The 21,195-nt window shown below is 29.9% G+C and overlaps 1 protein-coding gene across 3 annotated transcripts in view; it reads right to left on the bottom strand.

Moving 5' to 3' along the window:
* LOC107436091 (neuronal acetylcholine receptor subunit alpha-10) overlaps window positions 1-21,195 on the bottom strand; it is a 78,259-nt gene that overhangs the window by 11,961 nt on the left and 45,103 nt on the right. The window contains exons 3-5 of one of the 3 annotated variants that reach the window (XM_043039299.2): window positions 10,012-10,163; window positions 7,975-8,019; window positions 6,353-6,462 (exon numbers count right to left, since the gene is read on the bottom strand). In XM_043039299.2, coding sequence (XP_042895233.1) covers window positions 6,353-6,462; window positions 7,975-8,019; window positions 10,012-10,163 — 307 coding nt within the window. Of the gene's footprint in view, window positions 1-1,196; window positions 1,242-3,189; window positions 3,378-6,352; window positions 6,463-7,974; window positions 8,020-10,011; window positions 10,164-21,195 lie in introns of those variants that run through there. The other 2 variants (XM_071179013.1, XM_043039298.2) reach the window with 2 other exon arrangements.

Genomic DNA, 21,195 nt, shown 5'->3' with positions numbered 1-21,195 from the left:
TGGTTTCTCGCCCAGGAACAATGTTTTCATGGGGCACATTAGGATCCATAATCCTCATAGAACAATCCCTGACGTCTGTAAGCTACTTGAACATGGTTGCAGACCANATAACAAGGAAATACACTTCAAGTTTTAAAGGCGATCATAAGAAATGCATCAAAGCCACCCAAGGCAGTCAAACAGGTTTTGATGCTTCACTCTCCTTAGCAGTGTATCGTTAGATTTTAATAAAGCTATTTAAAAGAAATAATAATAATAAATTACGACCCTCTAAGGGGTCAAAACCTAAGGAGACCCTTAAAACCTCCTACAAGTTTCGGACAGAGAAAGATTTAAATGCATAATCTACTAGGAACTTCTCCAAGTTTCATCAGGGTAATATATCCCAATATATAAAGAATTAACTTGTTACTTGCATTCAATATACTGGATAAATACATACATTTGTAGAATGCAAACTTTTAACTAATAAGAATAAACATGTTAAAATTGTATTTTAAATTGACTATACATTTTAATAGTTAATGATTATTTAGTTATTTATTCCGCCATAAATATAAAAATGGTTAATGTTTGTTCTTCGAAAGATTTGACGTCAAAGAAATAACGCTTTTTCGCCAATTGTATAATTTTATATTATAACTGTTTTAGAGCAGTTGCAACTTTATAATAGATACTGTCTGGTTAAATTTCTTTTTAAGATACAAAAACAGGCGCAAAATATCAATTTGAAGAAAAACTGCAGTTTTTTTATGTATGAAAGCGTTACTTTGCGGCATTTCGTAACTAAATAAAAAGATGTAAAAGGTGAAAACAATAAAGTTGTAATAGTTTTTATCTTGTATCAAAATCTTGCCAAGATGGCACTTTTTTGAAAAGTTTAAATATTTTTTTTTAAATATTTAAACAATTTGCTAGGTAATATTTTTTTCAACAAAATAATATATGTAGTTCAAAATTAAAAGTTTTCCTCAAGTTTAAGTGGCCTTTCTTTATTTTCCTGAGCAAAAGAGCTACGATAATGGACATTATTTTAAGCCGATTAACCTGTAGGACTTTTAAACACATTAAATGTCACGTGATTTTTCATTCTTTTTCATTAAAAAATTATGAGCACTCTTGCTTCATCTTATTTTCTTTCTTTCTTTCAAGAGAGAGAGCGTGAAAGAGAGAAGAATAGGAAGAGATCTCATTACCTGATTCAGCCAGCAGTTGGTAGTTAAAATCTGATTTCTTTCATCCTTCCAGCAGATAAAAGAAAAGAAATTATAATGATCAAAATTTAAGCAGATAATGAGAGACGGAGAACAAGTAATTAAAACAAAAGGCAGCACATGTTATGAATTTTAAATGTGACCATATTTCCAAATATAGAACTTTCTCAGAAACTTTTATGGAAAAGAATTTGTTCCATCCATTAAGTGATCTTAAAATGAGAATGATTTTAGCTTACATTAATTTAAATATAGTATCATAATGAAGTCTAAATGTGAAGAATGTTTTATAAATATTGGTGCAAACTCAGAGAGGAGGTAAGGGACATTATAATGATTGAGAATCGCATTTTAACTCTAAGGCCGGATAGTCATAGTTGGCCGCTAGGGGCGCATTCTTATGAACTTTCTATTTCTGCACCCTTGAGCTGATACTTTTATTTATTTAAACTATAGTTTCCCAACCATTTTTTTTAGTTCATCGTTCATTTATTCAGTTTCATTCATTTATTCAGTTTCATTCATTTATTCGTTCAGTTTCTATTTACCAATGTATTGCTACTGAGAACAATTTTTAGAAATTTTCATGAAGATGATTTTAAATCATTATACCTAAATGAAATGTAAATAATAAATTAAATATTATTATTTAAAATTATTTAATTTTCATATTTTATGTAGTTGTTTGATAAAATGAGGGGCAAGATTTTTTTTGCAATTTCGGACTGTTATGAGGTAATCTCTCGACGTTCCATCTCCCCTAAATTCGATACTGAAATGAAAACATTTCAAATTTAATGAAGTGATTTAAATTTTGAAAGATAACTGTCAGAAATCTAAAGTTCTCTTTCCGAAAAATATACGACGAAAGTTTAAATACCTCGAGTTATTTTAATTCAGATTTTATTTGAAAAATAAATTTCAGATTTTTTTATTGGATTAATAAAAATGTGTAGTTGATTTAGTCTAAGAAATTACTAACTAGCTGTTTCGAGAAATTGAGACTGATGCTCTTAGGACAGCTGACAGTAACATATAATATAACACAGTTTCAAAATAGAAAAAAAAAATGTTACACGGCTCTACAACTTTAACTACACAATTTTCTTTCTGATTTTAAGATAAACGATTTCAAAACAAGTTGTCCAATAATGATTTTTAATGAAATCAAGGCTTGTTAAACCATAAAATTTAAAAGCTTCAAAAAAACAACGAAAAATTCATTAATTTGTTAAAAATTAAAAATGACAGTTTGTATTTTTAAAGACGAAAAATATCACCTCAGTTTCCTAAGTGTTAAAACGGGTTTATGTAATATCAAGTAAAGTGAGAGTGTCTTTTTTCTCAAGAAAAAGGACTAGTACTCTATTATTTTTATAGATTTCTATATTAACTACTTTTATAAATTCGTATAAATGCAGAGTTAGAAATCGTAACTAATTTTTGAATAGAAATTTTTTTTTAAAAATATTAATTTCAAAGTGCTCTCAATTTTTAAAATTTCTTCTGGAATTTCTTTCGGTCTCTCTAAAAAGCTCTTGAGCAAGGATCTAAACTATCTTAATTTGATGTTTTGGGATAGTTTTAGTCGAAAATTTCATGCAAAGAAGCTCAGAAATAGCTGCTTTATCATATTATTCTAATTTGGCGGTCAACTTGGCGAGCTTGTCAAATTAGTCACCAAATCATGAAATAATTTTTTATTTTAATAATATTTCGTTCACCATTCATCCATTTTTCTGACGTTTAATTAATTACTCATTCAGCTAGTTTAATTAATTATAAAAGTAAGTTTAATAAATATTTAGTGTGCGTTATCAAAAAGATTAATAACAAGTCTCATTATTTTAGTGGAATATTTGCACAATCAAAACAAGACTGGAGTGAGCGATGAAAAAACTATATAAATATTATGGTTTAAAATATTTTATATGATGTGAGAATTTTTAAAACTTTAGGAAATATGATAACTTACGACGTCTATAATTTGGGTTAGTGCTAGTCCAAAGGTAACGTTCACAGGTTCATCAGTATGCCTCGCAGGCCTGACGTTCTTGTCGTAATTGGAGAGAAGAAATCTGGTTAAACGATATTCATTCTCATCTCTACCGTTGATAATCATCAGTACTAAAAATGAAGGAAAAAATATGTCAGTTTCATTCCTTTAAACTACAAATTATCTCTATTAATAGTTGATTTGAAATAAACTTGGTGATGAGAACTTTTCTTGGAAATTAACGGCTATAAGAAGCCAATATGATATAGTTTGCATCATTATATCATAGTTCGTCGTTCGTCGACTGGTACCGGGGTATTAGACCAGGCCAAGCCTTGACCCTTTCTTATAATAGGAAAATCTGTACCACCATCTCGCACTTCGCCTGCGGTTACTTAAAGCAGTTTTTCGACGCTCTGTCGCCAAGGAAAATAAAAGAGCTATAGTTTAAGTGTCTTACACTTGAAGCAAATGCGATGATTTTAAACTAGCTATTTAAACTTGCCTTGAAGAATTATCTGGGCTTTAGAATAGACAAATAACTTATAAATTTTAAAAGTTATGAAACTTTTTTTTTAAATCATTGATTCGGTGACATTTTTCCACCTAAATGAAAATTATTAAAATCACTGCCGCATTCTCAGTTTTTGCACATTTTTATGAGCCCAAGTAAAGCAGTATTGAAGTAAGCTTTAAAATATTAAAAAAGTTAGACCACAAACTCTTTTCATTTTCACAAAACTGTGGCATTTCTCCCTATGACGTTTTGCGCCATTTACAAAATAAGCGTAGGCAGCGCTGATGGGTTTAGATAGGTTAAATTAGACCTAGTCATGAGTAAACAGTTGCAAACTCACAGCAATTTCAAAAGTGGCATATTATTCGCAAAAAAGTATAATTTCATATTACGACGGGGCCTTCGAAAAACCGAATTTCGAGTCTACCCAATCCAAAAGACAAGGGAACTCTGCCCCAGCACCCCCAGGAGTATTTATTTGTTATGAACTTAGTGACCCCGACAGATTTAACGTGCACGGCCCTGAATTTGCCATAATCATAATCAGAAAATATCTGACAGATATCTCCCGCAAACTTGCGTACTTATTTCGAAATTTCTTATGATAGGAAGATACTTTAAATAATACATTGGAACTAGGAAACTGTTACAAATATGATACACAGAATTCATTTGCATATATTTTCAACTAATTTATCAACTGAGCAAAATCAATTTATTTTATTTATTTGCTTAATGATTTATTAAATTTATGTATTTTTCCATCAGTTTATCAAACATAAACTCTCCTTCACAGAAAACATTTAAATGTGATAAATTACATTGAAGTAATAAGGTTATGTAAGCATTAATTTATGCGAGTTATTATAATTAATATGATAAATTGATTTGAAGTAAACTATAAGGTGTCTAATTACTGCGTAAAACGAAGGACGGTCCCAAAAATCGATTAAAAGAATTAATTCGGCACGATAGAGTTTGCTTGAAATAAAAAGAGTGTCTTAAGTTACTAATTTTAAATTTTTTTTTTCTTTGTAAAAAAAAAAAAAAAATTGTTGATGATCTTAAANTTTTATTTTGAACTAAGTAATAGTGAATTAAATAAATCAAACAATTATAGTAGCCATTTTATACATTTAATAATTTCACCATTATTTACAATGACGTTGTATGTGTGCAATCTTTCCATACGCAGTAAGTAATGTTAGAACTCGCCCCGGTTGAAAAATTCGCTCGTTGGAACTTAAAAATGTGTAGTCTGCCTCTTGTGAAGTACAATTCACCTATATTAGATTCCATATGTCAGCTCCTCGAGAAAGACAAACACTAGTTGGAGCCAATCTACGGCTATTCTATAAGGAACTTCTGCTTTCAACATTTTACCAATTGAAGCTGTCTGTGTCAACTATTTCCATCAATTTATGTCTTGTCGAACAAAAATAGAGAAAGTAAAAAGGTCTACTTTGTTAAAAAAGAAAGAACAAAAATAGCTTTATACAAAGTAGACAAGAAAATGGACGTATAATGTATATTGTTTATATTCGCCATGGATCGGCAAGTTAAAATTCTGTCATAAAACCTTCCGGCGGGCCACAGTTGGCCCGCGGGCCGTAGTTTCCCCATCTCTGAGCTAGCCTATGCTCTAACCACCTTGGAAAAGTGTATACACCAGAATAGGCTGAGTAAGAAAACTTTATATAGTTGCCACAGCAAGCTTATTACCCGTTCTTAATAAGGCAGAAACTTAATACTATTTCTTTAACTGGAGCTCTCTTAAATCAAAGATTATTCAATATCAACCACAAAATTGAAAGGGTTAAACATTTGCTGAATAATTGGGGAACGGTATATTTTCACAATATTTGTCCTCCAGTTCAAATAAATTCTTTGTCATCTATGGATTTGGATGTTTCGATGCCCTGTGCGCTTATATAAATATATAGATAAAAATTTATTAGCTATTCATTAGTATATGAAAACAGTTCTTACTTGATGATGTAAACTTCATTTGCCAAAAAATATGAGACATGGCAGCAAAAATCGACATGATTCAGGCTCTCAAATATTGGTTCTCATTCTCAAGACTCGTCTGACGTGAATGAGAAAAGTAAAATTTATTTGAAACAGAAAACGTAAGGAGGTGCCAACGAAGAATTGAAAGTAAATGTGAAAAACAAAATTTGGAAAACCACGATAGCCAGGAGACAAGTCAGGACAGGTTGCGTTTTCACCCGCTATGGGGACCTGAAGAGCTAAGCGATATTCATTTGAATGAAACAAGATTCCAGAACATCAAGATAAGCTGATGTGACAGGGGTGGAAATGCATTTTTAATGATTTGCCTTTTTCGGCCAATGCAGTATTTTTAATTTTGTTTTTCACCTATATTTGTTTGCTGTTTTCTGTTTCACGTTTTTGTGTGTTCTATAGTGGTTTTTCTAGTTTGTTTTGCTTTTATTTTTCCAGTCACTTCTGTCGAGTTTTAAAAAGAGAGCCTATTTTTGTGCGCTCGAAACATGTTGACTTTTATAACCCTACTTTACATTTTTTTGAAGCAAATGAAGTTTACATCATTAAGTATATCTTTCCATTTCAGTTTCTTGGGATTATTCATGAAATTCTTACTTGTTGTACAAAATTATGTCTGGTCGCCATACTTTATCCGCTGGAATTCGAATAACTTTTATTCCGCCGAAATCTGAATGATTCCAAAGAAGTCCGTAATCCATCCAGATCTAAAAGGAAAAAAGAGAAATTTTTAGGAACATTTTATAACTTGATGTATTGTTGAATTATATAGGGTGCTCTTAATTCTAACCAATATCATTTTATTATATTTTATAACAGTCGTTGAACAGCCGACCCAATGTTTTGGGTTTACGGCTACTAATGTTCAACTTCGCAGCCTTGAAACTTTAAAACCAATATAGAAGATAAGAGAATTCCTGGATAAATTATTGAAAAAAAATTGCCTTCGTAGAGGTCTTTTTGATTAAACTAGCCCGAATTTGCGTTACATGTAAAGGAAATCCACGAAAGCCTCACATGGTTAGCCAAACGGCAAAGGGACTCATAACTCGTGATCCGTCAACTACTGAGGATATTGCACGTCAGCTCTGTGATCGATGCGTGCAGGGTGCGGCCTGACCGATTGTTTAATAACAAGGAAATACACTTCAAGTTTTAAAGGCGATCATAAGAAATGCATCAAAGCCACCCAAGGCAGTCAAACAGGTTTTGATGCTTCACTCTCCTTAGCAGTGTATCGTTAGATTTTAATAAAGCTATTTAAAAGAAATAATAATAATAAATTACGACCCTCTAAGGGGTCAAAACCTAAGGAGACCCTTAAAACCTCCTACAAGTTTCGGACAGAGAAAGATTTAAATGCATAATCTACTAGGAACTTCTCCAAGTTTCATCAGGGTAATATATCCCAATATATAAAGAATTAACTTGTTACTTGCATTCAATATACTGGATAAATACATACATTTGTAGAATGCAAACTTTTAACTAATAAGAATAAACATGTTAAAATTGTATTTTAAATTGACTATACATTTTAATAGTTAATGATTATTTAGTTATTTATTCCGCCATAAATATAAAAATGGTTAATGTTTGTTCTTCGAAAGATTTGACGTCAAAGAAATAACGCTTTTTCGCCAATTGTATAATTTTATATTATAACTGTTTTAGAGCAGTTGCAACTTTATAATAGATACTGTCTGGTTAAATTTCTTTTTAAGATACAAAAACAGGCGCAAAATATCAATTTGAAGAAAAACTGCAGTTTTTTTATGTATGAAAGCGTTACTTTGCGGCATTTCGTAACTAAATAAAAAGATGTAAAAGGTGAAAACAATAAAGTTGTAATAGTTTTTATCTTGTATCAAAATCTTGCCAAGATGGCACTTTTTTGAAAAGTTTAAATATTTTTTTTTAAATATTTAAACAATTTGCTAGGTAATATTTTTTTCAACAAAATAATATATGTAGTTCAAAATTAAAAGTTTTCCTCAAGTTTAAGTGGCCTTTCTTTATTTTCCTGAGCAAAAGAGCTACGATAATGGACATTATTTTAAGCCGATTAACCTGTAGGACTTTTAAACACATTAAATGTCACGTGATTTTTCATTCTTTTTCATTAAAAAATTATAAGCACTCCTGCTTCATCTTATTTTCTTTCTTTCTTTCAAGAGAGATAGCGTGATAGAGAGAAGAATAGGAAGAGATCTCATTACCTGATTCAGCCAGCAGTTGGTAGTTAAAATCTGATTTCTTTCATCCTTCCAGCAGATAAAAGAAAAGAAATTATAATGATCAAAATTTAAGCAGATAATGAGAGACGGAGAACAAGTAATTAAAACAAAAGGCAGCACATGTTATGAATTTTAAATGTGGCCATATTTCCAAATATAGAACTTTCTTTGAAACTTTTATGGAAAAGAATTCATTCCATCCATTAAGTGATCTTAAAATGAGAATAATTTTAGCTTATATTAATTTAAATATAGAATCATAATGAAGTCTAAATAAGCAGAATGTTTTATAAATATTGGTACAAACTCAGAGTACGGGACATAATAGGGATTGAGAATTGCATAATAACCCTATGGCCAGAGAGTCATCGTTGGCCGCTAGGGGCGCATTCTTATGAACTTTCTATTTCTGCGCCCTTGAGCTGATACTTTTATTTATCTAAGCTATAATTTCCCGACCATTTTTTTAAGTTCATCTTACATTTTGCAACACAAAAATTATTCTGCTCCTCAAAAAACAAAACTTTTTTTTCATTTCATTTTTTTTAAATTCTTTTTTTAATAAGATACACTCGAACCATGTTGTTAATTTACTGAAAGCTTCTATTAGAAATTTTCATGAAGGTGTTTGTATCGATTCTAATTCACTATACCTCAATGAAATTCAAATAAATTAAATATTGTTTAAAATTATTTAATTTTCATATTTTATGTAGTTGCTTGAAGAAGTGAGGTGCAATATTTTTATGATTTCAGACTGTAATGAGGTGATCTATCAATTTTCTATTACCACTAAATCCGGTACTGAGACAAAAACATTTCAAATTTAATGAAGTGATTTGAATTGCAGAAAATAACTGTTTAGCATATAACTGTTAGAAGTTTTTTTTTTGTGAAAAAAATACGAGGAAAGTTTAAATACCTCGAGTTTATTTTAATTCAGATTTTATTTGAGAAATAAATTTCAGAATTTTCTCTTGGATCAACAACAAAAAAAGAAGAAAAAATATGCGTATTTGATTTAGTCTGAGGATTTACTAGCTGTTTCGGGAAATTAAGACTGATGTTTTTAGGACAGCCGAAAGTAACATATAATAAAAACACGGTTTCAAAATAGAGAAAAAAATTACACGGTTCTACAACTTAAATTACACAATTTTCTTTCTGATTTTAAGATAAACGATTTAAAAACAATTTGTCCAATAATGATTTTTAACGAAGTCAAGGCTTGTTAAACCATAAAATTTAAAAGCTTCAAAAAACAACAAAAAATTCATTAATTTGTTAAAAATTAAAAATGACAGTTTGTATTTTTGACGAAAAATATCACCTCAGTTTTCTAAGTGTTAAAACGGTTTTATGTAATATCAAGCAAAGTGAGAGTGTCTTTTTTCTCAATAAAAAGGACTCTATTATTTTTATAGATTTCTATATTAACTACTTTTATAAATTGGTATAAATGCAGAGTAACTAATTTTTGGATAGAAAATTTTTTTTAAAAACATTAATTTTAAAGTGCTCTCAATTTTTAAAATTTCTTCTGGGATTTCTTTTGGTCCCTCTAAAAAGCTCTTGAGCAAGGATCTAAACTATCTTAATTTGATGTTTTGGGATAATTTTAGTCGAAAATTGCATGCAAATAAGCTCAGAAATTGATGCTTTATCATATTATTCTAAATTGGCGGTCAACTTGGCGAGCTTGTCTAGTAAATCACCAAATCATTACATAATTTTATATTTTAATAATATTTCGTTCACCACTCATTTATTTTTCTGACGTTTAATTACTCATTCTGCTAGTTCAATTATTCATCAATTAATTATAAAATTAAATTTAATAAATAATTAGTTTACGTTATCAATAAGATTAATAACAAGCTTAATTATTTTAGTGAAATATTTGCTCAGTCAAAACAAGACGATGAAAAAAAATATATAAATATTACGGTTTAAAATATTATTTCCATCCATAGATATGATGTGAGAATTTTTAAAACTTTAGGAAATATGATAACTTACGACGTCTATAATTTGGGTTAGTGCTAGTCCAAAGGTAACGTTCACAGGTTCATCAGTATGCCTCGCAGGCCTGACGTTCTTGTCGTAATTGGAGAGAAGAAATCTGGTTAAACGATATTCATTCTCATCTCTACCGTTGATAATCATCAGTACTAAAAAGAAAAGAAAAATTATCAGTTTTATTCCTTTAAATTACAAATGGGCTTTATTAACAGTTGCTCTAAAATAAACTTATCGATGAAAACTTTTCTTGGCAATTAACGGCTATAAGAAGCCAAGATGCAGTAGTTTGCATCATTATATCATAGCTCGTCGACTGGTACCGGGGTATTAGACCTGGCCAAGCACTGACCCTTTCTTATAATAGGAAAATCTGTACCCTCGCTCTTCGCCAGAGGTCACTTAACGCAGTTTTTCGAAGCCCTGTCGCCAAGGAAAATAAAAATAAACGCATAGTTTAAGTGCCTTACACTTGAAACAATGTGATGATTTTAAACTATATAAATAATTTTGCAGTGAAGAATTATCTGGGCTTTAGAAATAACTAAAATATTTTAAAAGTTATTAAACTTTTTTTTGAAAAATAGTCGATTCAGCGACATTTTCCCACCTAGATGAAAGTTATCAAAATCACTGACGTATTCTCAGTTTTTGTACATTTTTATGAACCCAAGTAACGCAGTATTGAAGTAAGCTTTTAAATATTAAAAAATTTAGACCACAAACTCTTTTCATTTTCACAAAAATGCAGCGTTTCTCCATATTGACGTTTTGCGCCATTTTCAAAATAAGCGTAGGCAGCGCTGGCTTTAGATAGGTTAAATTAGATCTAACAGTCATGAGTAACAGTTGCAAACTCACATCAGTTATAAAACTGGCATATTATTCACAAAAAAAGTATAATTTCATATTACGACGGGACCTTCGAAAAAACCGAATTTCGAGTATACCCAATCCAGGAGACAAGGGAACTCTGCCCCACCACCCCCAGAAGTATTTATTTGTTATGGACTTAGTGACACCGGCAGATTTAACGTGCATCAGTCACCATTTAATAGACGGGGATTCTTCGACCGGTTGTATTCGAATTCCCGTTCTCACGAACTTGAGTCCAACGCCCTAAATCTGATCCCCATTTTATGTTTGACATTTGTTGAAACTAAACACATTTAGTCATGATCTTGATGTAGATAGAAAAATCTGTGCCAATGTTAAGTTTCGGATATCGCTTCGGTGAATTTCAGAATTTGGCCCAGGAGACACATGCAGATTAAATAATATTTCAACCAAAAAAAAAAAAAAAAATTCGTATGTATGCATCTAATCTTGAAATATATTTGTACCGAATATGAATGAAAAAAACCTATTTATGACAATTTGTTTTATATTATATCCACTTTTCTATTATCAGCAATTTCCCACCTTTCCTTGTACCGCCATTGAAATAAAAAGCTATACAAAATAGTTTTTTTAATCAGATTTAATACAAGGCATACACTAAATATTCTTATAGGAGATAAGAGAATATAAACCGAGTTTGAATATTATGGGTTAATATTAAGGGGAGATACGAGGCCATTTAAATGCGTAGCTTTTAAAATGCCACACCCATTTTTTTCTACAATTATTTATCGGGCTCACTAATTTACTAATAATTATTCCCTTCTGTATGATTGTTACCCATAGATTACAAAAATTACACATAGTTTACCATTACTTGGTACATATAACTGACACTTCAGACTCAAAATTGTTATACATTGCTCAAAATACAAAATGAACAACCCTGATTAACTTTTGATCTAATAATCGCATTTTCTCTCACTAGGATTCAATCCTAATGTTTTGAAGGCCAAACCTTTAGTATGTGTGAACGCTATTATGAAAATCAGACACAAAAACGCATTTTCTCTGAATAAGCATACTTTTTTTTTTCTTTCCAAAGATTCAGATTCCTGAGCATCAAATAATGGGGGGGGGGGGGAAATATAATTCAAATCTTCAAATATAGTTCAGCTTTTTTCGCAATGGGTGTTGAACCAAACTTTCGACCGCTCTCTTTTCCTAAATATAGGGACCATATTTTACAGATAGTGGCTACCCCCTATATTTTGAGAGCCAAAAATCTGAATCCGATGAAAATATGTAAGTTTATTAAGAGAAAGTACGTTTTCATGTCTGATTTCGTAATTTAAAATATCGTCTGCACTAATTAGTCAAAAATCGTCTTACTTAGAAAAAGTACGTTTTTATGTCTGATTTCGTAACTTAAAATATCGTTTGCAGTAATAAGTTAAAGATAGTCGTATTAAGAGAAAGTACGTTTTCATGTCTAATTTCGTAACTTAAAATATCGTCTGCACAAATGAGGGAAATATCTTCTTATTAAGATTAAATATCGTCTGAAACAATTAAGGCCCTGGAATCATTGAAATTGATTCCTGGTACGTAAAAATCCGATCATTTGATCAAAAGTTATTCAGGTTGTTCATTCCATTACGTTGCGCACTGAGCATTATAATTGCATTGTGTAAAGTTTTCTAGCTAACATTTATTTTTGATTGAAATCTTATTTTATCTATTTTTTGTTACGAGAAAGAATTTGTTAAAAGAACTGTGGGGACAAATTTTCTGCATTATTTGTGTATTGAATTTAGTATTCTATTTTTTGTTCCTCATTTCAATACAATCATGTATCGACGTTTAACAATTCTGAAATTTAAAGTTTGTTTGATTTGATCAAAGATACAACACGTTTCCTTATACAAATATACTCGATTTAAATATCCTGTCCAAGGAAAACTTTTTTTTTCAAAGAATTTTGTACAAATTCAATAAATAATTAAATATTTTATAGTAATTTATTTAAATAGTTGATGGCGGCATTTATTTAACTGATATTCCAATTCATGTTTAGGAAAAAGCTAGTTTTATGTTTAGCTCAATTTTTTTTCTTCTTCTAGGTAATGCTTTTGTATAAAGGGTAGTCGATTTTGTTCTACTACCTTATTATGTTGAATTCAACATTTTAATACATTTAAAATGAAAGTCATAAAAATTACTGAAGATTTCTAATATGTAAAAATCAGTTGAAATGTTGAGAAATGTTTTTTTTTTCCTTTTCTTTTTAATTCGATCTCTTATCACAAAATAAATATACCATATTCATTTGTATTTAATTTCATTCTACAAGGATAAACTCTATTTAAAAATATCAATAAAAAATATATGAAACCNCCAATTCTGAAATTTAAAGTTTGTTTGATTTGATCAAAGATACAACACGGTTCCTTATACAAATATACTCGATACAATTTAAATATCCTGTCCAAGGAAAACTTTATTTTTTTTCAAAGAATTTTGTACAAATTCAATAAATAATTAAATATTTTATAGCAATTTATTTAAATAGTTGATGGCGGCATTTATTTAGCTGATATTCAAGTCATGTTTAGGAAAAAGCTAGTTTTAAGTTTAACTCAATTTTTTTTCTTCTTCTAGGTAATGCTTTTGTATAAAGGGTAGTCGATTTTGTTCTACTACCTTATTATGTTGAATTCAACATTTTAATACATTTAAAATGAAAGTCATAAAAATTACTGAAGATTTCTAATATGTAAAAATCAGTTGAAATGTTGAGAAATGTTTTTTTTTTCCTTTTCTTTTTAATTCGATCTCTTATCACAAAATAAATATACCATATTCATTTGTATTTAATTTCATTCTACAAGGATAAACTCTATTTAAAAATATCAATAAAAAATATATGAAACCGCATTCATGTATAGTTAATATTGTATGATGGCTGTCAGATGACATTTACTAGCAGCGGACTTTATTTGTTAGAATTTCTAATATCATGAGTGTCGTGTAATCACCGCCTTTAATATATCAGTTAATATATAGTTTTAGAAAACCTTTTAAAAAAGAAATCGTAAAAAAAATCTACTCACTAAGTGTCACAAATTAATATTAAGAAAAAAACCGATAACGTTATAAAAATTTGATATTTCAAGATCAATCAGGGCAAATGCGGTCTCAAAATCATTAAAAATCGATTTGACAAAAGTTCCATCTTTTTTGGCAACTTTACGAACGCTTGAGTTTAAAAAGTTGGAGTTCGTATGTAATAGATCCAAGCTACATGAAACAAGCTACATGATTTCAACTACCTAACTTCACAGTATTAACTTTTGTACTATCAACTGTTAAAAATAAATAAATAAAAGCACATGCATGCGCTAAAAAATATTTTAATTCAAGGATATTTTTAAATTAAATATAATTAAAAGTAATAAGACGGTTTTTATCTAGATTTAACTAATGTGGTAGCTAAAATACGTGATCAATGACGAATCGTTCAACATTAAGTGTTCATTTATTATATTGCACTTGCATACAGCACCCTGCATGTTTACGTACATAGGTTCTGCGCAAGCTCATTAGAGAATCGTTTCCGATTTGACGTTCCATAAAATGTTTAGATATTACATAGAATGACGAATTTTAAACTTTGAAAGTAGCATATCTGATTCATTAGAATCCCGCTCAAAACGATGTTAATAAAGACTAAAAAAATAAATATTATTAAAATATATATTTAAACAATCAGGGTGGTTATGTGTAAACATTTTTTTTAAATATTTATAAGCAATAATTTCAACAAAAAAATTAGTTTCTCAAAAAAAAAAGAAAAAAAAACATTGAAAGATTTATAAAAGCGATACTTTACTATCTTCTTTCTAAATGTGAACTATATTAGTTCTTGAGGAGTTTATTTGAATGGAACGATTTCAAATTGACGTTATAAAGACAAGTTTGAATACATCCGAAGAAATAAATAAGAATTATTTCTCCATTCTTTAGAATCAAATCGGAAAAATTCCTGAAAAAGAATTATTATTGCCATACATAAGTGCCTTTCTCTCAGAAAGTGATAATCGTATAATCCATTTTGTATCAGTGAAAATAAGGTAAAAAGTCATAGAAATAAAAATATAATATATAAGGAGAAATTTCCTGTTAAATTCAAAGTTAAGAAGTTAAAGCAAAAGAATAACCGTTTGGAACATTTGTTACTTCGAAGAAAACAACTGCTACAAAGGTTCTGATGATAAAATAATGGGGGTAGATCATCTTTTCCGATCATCGTGTTCCAAGAAGCCATTTTTTAAGAAAGGGATCATCTACAAATTCTGAAAATGACGAACGCACTTTGGAAAATAAATAGTTATGCTTTATTTTTTTATTTTTGAGGATTGAGAAAATATGAAAGGTTTTTTTAATTCTCATTTCTTAGAATGTTATTCCTTTTACTTACAAGAAATTAATAAGAAAAAGTGTTTAAATAAATTGAAATATATCATTTAAATACAGAATAGCTTACGCTTTAGTTAAAATTTGTGTAAAAAATTACAATATTTTTAATTTGGTTCAGAGGTTGGCGAGCAATAATAGCATGCAAGGACATAGCATGAAATATATTTAAAATAAAGTATAAAGAAAATTAAAGTATAAAGGCTTGAGTATTAAATTGAGATGAGCAAGCGATGATATTTAAAAGGAACTACGTAAGCACTCTCGGGGGTTGGCGAACGACAGCGAGTAAGAGGCGATGGGCCGTAGTATTTTATAAAAGAAAACTTTTCTTCTAGACTCTTAACTTTTTTCAAGGTTAAACAAATCTCAAAGAAAGCATATCTATACAAGATAAAATGAGAGTTGCTTTCTTTACATGAAACAAAAATACAATGGCTGATGTCATTTTGAAAGGACAATTCTTTTCTTCAATTCCATCTTCTGGGAAGCATTCTATCATTCTGTAACTGCAAAATCAATACCTGTTTGATCTTCTCGGAGTAAAATAATGGAATCAACAGATCCATGGTCGCCAGTTTGTCTGCCATATCTTTCATGATGTTTGAAAAGTCGCTGACAGATCTTAAATTGTTTATGATATATACCCTCCCAACCTTAGAAAAGGAATAAGATAAGAGAGAGCATTCATCCTCCAAACCAAATAGACCAAAGATGCAGATAGACCAAAGATCACACGTGATGAAAACAAGTGGTAAAATATATCCTTTGATAGAAAAGGGATTTTTAGGCTTTAATTATTATTCAGAATCAAATTAACATTTTTGAAAATTTTTTGTTTTATTTTATACATTGAAAATTTTTATTATTGAACTTCGCTACCGAATTTTGTCTTTTTAAAAGCTTTAAACTTTGAAAAACTTTAAACTTTGAGAAAGATTTAGAAATGCTTATAAGCTTACAGTTTAAAATTCGGTAACAAAGTTCAATAAAAACATTTTTGAATGAGTAAAAGGGAAAAGAAAATATTTAAAAATGTTAATTCGTTTCTGAATAAATAAGGAAACATTGACGCTGTTTTTTGAAGCTATGTAGTCGTGGAAAATAAAAAAGTCATAGTTTAAGTGCCTTACACTTGAAACAATGCTATAATTTTAAACTAACGTTATACATAATCTTGCCGTGAGGAATTATCTGAGCGTTAGAATAGACAAATAACTTAAATATTTTAAAAGTTATTAAACTTTTTTTTAAAATACGCCAATTTGGCAGCATTTTTCCGCCTGAGTGAAAATTATCAAAATCATTGCCTTATTCTCAGTTTTTGCAAATTTTTAGGAACCCAAGTAATGTAGCATTGGGATAAGTTTTTAAATATTAACAAATTAGATCATAATCGCTTTTTATTTTCATAAAACTGTTGCTTTACCCCATATTGACGTCTTAGCCGTTTTCAAAAGAAGCGTTGACAGCGCTGACTTCTGATAGGATAAACTTGACCTAACAGTCATGAGTAACAGTTGCAAACTCACGAGTAATAGTAAACAATGCGCATGCGTCATCATTACGTTACAAAGGAGGCCGCTGCTGTCACAGAATTTCACAGTCTTATAATCTTTACTGAATTGCTTTTTATCCACTTTTTATCTTAATTTGGCTATATATTCGGCAATTTTTGATGACAATTTTATTTTATTTCATAACCGTCGTTGAACAGCCGACCCAATTTTGGGTTTACAACTATTAATGTTCAACTACGTAACCTTGTAATTATGAATCCAGAAGACAAGGGAACTCCTGGATCAAGTATTGTGAGAAATTTGCCTTCTTGGAGGACTTTTTGATGAAACTAACTTTTGATAAAACAACGAAAACCTACCACGGTTAGCCTGACTGCTCTAACCCATGATCCGTCTACCACTGAAGATATTTTACGTCAGCACTGTGGTAGGTCCGAGCCGGGAGTAAAATTCATATCGACCAGCCATCGGTTAGATTCGAACCCGGTGCACCTTATTGGAAGGCGAGTGCTCTATCGCCTGAGCCACTCGGCAAAATTTTTATTTAAACGAGTATGCGTAAAATACAACATTGATTGATTGTTTTCATTCGGTGCCATAGTATTCGTAATTCGCCAAATAATGTTTCCCTTCTAACCAATCACGTAAGTAGTTGCTTCTTGATGTTTAACATAAGTCTTTGCCTATTCAGCCGTGATGCGCTCCCTCTAATACTATCTCTGTCCTAAGCTTATAACAGAATTGCCCTTCACGCAGCATCCTTATTCCCATCTATAACCATAATTTTCTTCATTTTTCCGGGAAAAATACACCCACAGACAAACGACAATACAATAAAATTTACGGCCGATTACCGCGTCGAGAGTTTTATGTATTTTTATCAACAATGGAAAGACAAAACAGCTATTTGTCGAACACAAAATGAAATCACAAAAAAGTTGTCGCGAGTTTTACAGAAATGATACAACATTAATCAATATTAATGTTACAGGTTGGGAAATAATTAAGAACAAATTATTGTTATGTTACAGGAAATATATATTTCTGTGATTTTATTGTATATTATTGTGCAACTAAGTGCTTTAAGGCAGTGGTAGGCACTAAAATGATTCCAAAGCCCGAAATTAGGCAGCTGCTCTTGCATTTTTCAGTTAAATGTACCGGAGTTTTGCTTTGAAAAAGATCAGATTTTTAAACTCATTTTATATTATTGTTTTCCTTAAATGTTTTAACATTATTTATTTATATTCTATTTAACAATAAATTATATATTTTTTTAATTAAAAGTTAATATTGCAAAAATAGAAATATGATACATCAATCACATTCAATTTTTTTTGAATAATATATTAATTGAAATTCTAAAAGAAATTATTTATTTCTCAATCTTATTTACTACTCAATTTTTAATTACTCAAAAAAGAGTAGACCTAAAGCAGCACGTTCTCTAAGCATTGGTATGCTATACTGAGGTACTCTTTTAACTTATATTGGATACTATTATTATTTTTGAATGATATTAATGATTGAATGATTGGCAAGCACTGAAAATTTTTATTGAACCGTACAGAGGTCAGTTAGAAAGTTTTAGGTATAACTTATAAAAACATAATATAGCTTTTGTCAAAAATATTTTAGGTATTAGTTTTATTATTATTTTACTTTTAAATGAAAGTGCACAATATTCTGCATCATAAGAAATAAGACTTTATTAAAATATTATCTGAATTATATTGTTATCTTAATTTATATTTTAATTATTTTATATTTTTGCATTCAAATAATTACCATTTAAGTAAACAGTATATGCGTTGAGAAATAAAGGACATTAAAAATCGGGNAGAATTGAAATCTTATGTTAAAATATTATCTGAATTATATTGTTATCTTAATTTACATTTTAATTATTTCATATTTTTTCATTCAAATAATTACCATTTAAGTAAACAGTATATGCGTTGAGAAATAAAGGACATTAAAAATCGGGGTTAATACATAAAAGTGATGTAATTTTAACAGTAAATAATTCAATAATCCAAGTTTTCGATATAAAAGGTACTCCTTATTTTAAGAAAGAAAAATCACGAGTTTTAATTTTTGATCTCATTCCCCTTGACTGAAGATTAATGCAGTTTCAATAATCAACTGTCCCGTTCGGTGTTCAACTGGAAAAAAGTATCTTTATGACTTAATCATCGTTAAGTATCTTTACAACGATTTAAGTGTCTTTATTGCAAAGAAGGTTTTTCCAGTTAAAAACGGCAATCAAGCATCACTGGCTGCGGTGATTAAGCGGGTGGGTGACCACTCTGGTCAACTAGCGTAGGGACCGAGGGTGTGCAGTATCGGTCTTCGTTAAACTGTTCTACCGTAAAGTGCTTGACTTCACAAGCATATCTTCAGGCTACCAAAGCGGGGGAGTCATCCCCTCTGCCGAGGATCGAAATTGTGATGGCGTGGCTTCGGATCATCCTCAGGGATGTTTCCCAGACCGCCTCCGATAGCCCATTGAGCAGCTCTAGTTTGAAGTAAATATTACCTACTTACCTAATTATCAGTTAGGCGAATGACCTAGTGGGCGAATTTGCCTGAAGTTTTCTCGTTTGGCAGTCATTCAAGTTCACCTTCTATTACATCTGGTAGCGATTTGACAGCTAGGCGAATGGACTAATAAGAGAATGGCGTAATACTGCGTTTCTAAATAATAAATCAACCATCAAAAGATGGGGGAAAATTTTCAATTAATTATTATTAATTTCTTATTGTTTGCACTTGACCTGATTTAAACTAAAGGGATTTTAAAACTTTTATTCAACGCATCGTGCTCAGATCAATTGTTTTGTTTTTGCTCAAATTAAAAAAAAAAAAAGAAAATTAAAAATGAAAATAAAAATATTGGAAGGACTAATCGAAAACAGACTTTTCAGAAATTAAGTATTTTTTTTATTAAAGTTATTTCGGTGCAATTTGTATCAAAGTAATCATGCTAGAGTATAAATTCTGTTATTCCTTCAAGCATCATTATCAGCCCACAAAAGCCATTTTCTGCGGACGTGAGAACTCAAGCTATCACTGTTCCAAACTGGAGCAGAATTTGCAACCTCATGGGAAATCAAAACAAAGCCTCTACAAGACTTTGTCTAATTTTTTTGTAATGAATATCCCCGTCTTTTTTACTCTCTACTTCGTTTGAAATAATAATGCCCAGACATTGCAAGAGGCAATTTGCTTTGTTACCTTTCATTTATCATGTCTTTTTACTTTGTTTAAAATACAATATAAGAGTTTAAAAGCCGTGATATTAGGAAAATCTAAAAGCATAAATAATGTGGCTAAGAGGATTTAGATTTTAGGTTAAATATTTGCCTTTCATTTTGTCGGTATATTTTTGCTCTTGATAAATTATTGATTATAGATTTTCCACTCTAAAGTAATTTACCTTTTAAAAAGCCGTGGAAAATAAAGGTCTTGTTTCATTAGGTTAGGTGAAAATATCAATATAATAGTAATCATTGAACTTCTTTAAAAAATCGCCAATTCTTTCTTCAATCACCAAATATTTCCAACATCAGCAAACTTTTTCATAACAGGTGCCATGACTAAGTAGTGGTGTAAAATGGTAATATTAGAGTGTGTATCCGCTTCGGAGGACGGTAAAAACCTATTATTACAGTGCCTATATTAAGCACTAATATTGGTATAATAGGTTGTTATAACCACAGCATCTATCACGGGAATACCAATAGCATTTAATATCACATTTAATGAAGTATTAGTGACATCAATAATGGTTTAACTATTTTTTACGACCTTTGATATAAGTATCGATAGGATCTCGCTAAAAATTATAAAAATATGACAATATAATTATAATTATATATAAAAATTTATTTTGATAATAGGCTGGAATAGAAGTAATTTTGCAATAGGTAAGAAAAAACTGAAATAAAAGAAAATATTTTTTATTAAAAAGCTAAATTAATGGAGAACACAAGCGGTAATTGGAATATAAGAATCGTATAAAATTGCCATATTGTTATTGGCGCCAATAATGCTTAATAAATATTATTTAATTTGGTGATTTTATTCGATGCTAAATATTTACCAGATTAATTAATTTTGCCAGCATATTACCTTAAACAATCGACTGTACCTACAGTTGGTAAAAAGATACCAACTGTAGGTACAGTAGAAATAAGGCTTTTAATGTCTATCTAAAGGAATAAATATTGAAATAAATTGCTGAAATGGTAATTTTTGTATATCGACTATGATTTACCTCGAGTAATTATGCAAAATGATATTGAATACAGTTAATCTTTATTTTGATGAAATCAGCTTTTAAAAA

Source organism: Parasteatoda tepidariorum, chromosome 3, assembly GCF_043381705.1.
Source record: "Parasteatoda tepidariorum isolate YZ-2023 chromosome 3, CAS_Ptep_4.0, whole genome shotgun sequence".
Taxonomy (NCBI): Eukaryota; Metazoa; Arthropoda; class Arachnida; order Araneae; family Theridiidae; genus Parasteatoda; species Parasteatoda tepidariorum.
This window is presented reverse-complemented; position numbering and strand designations above follow the sequence as displayed.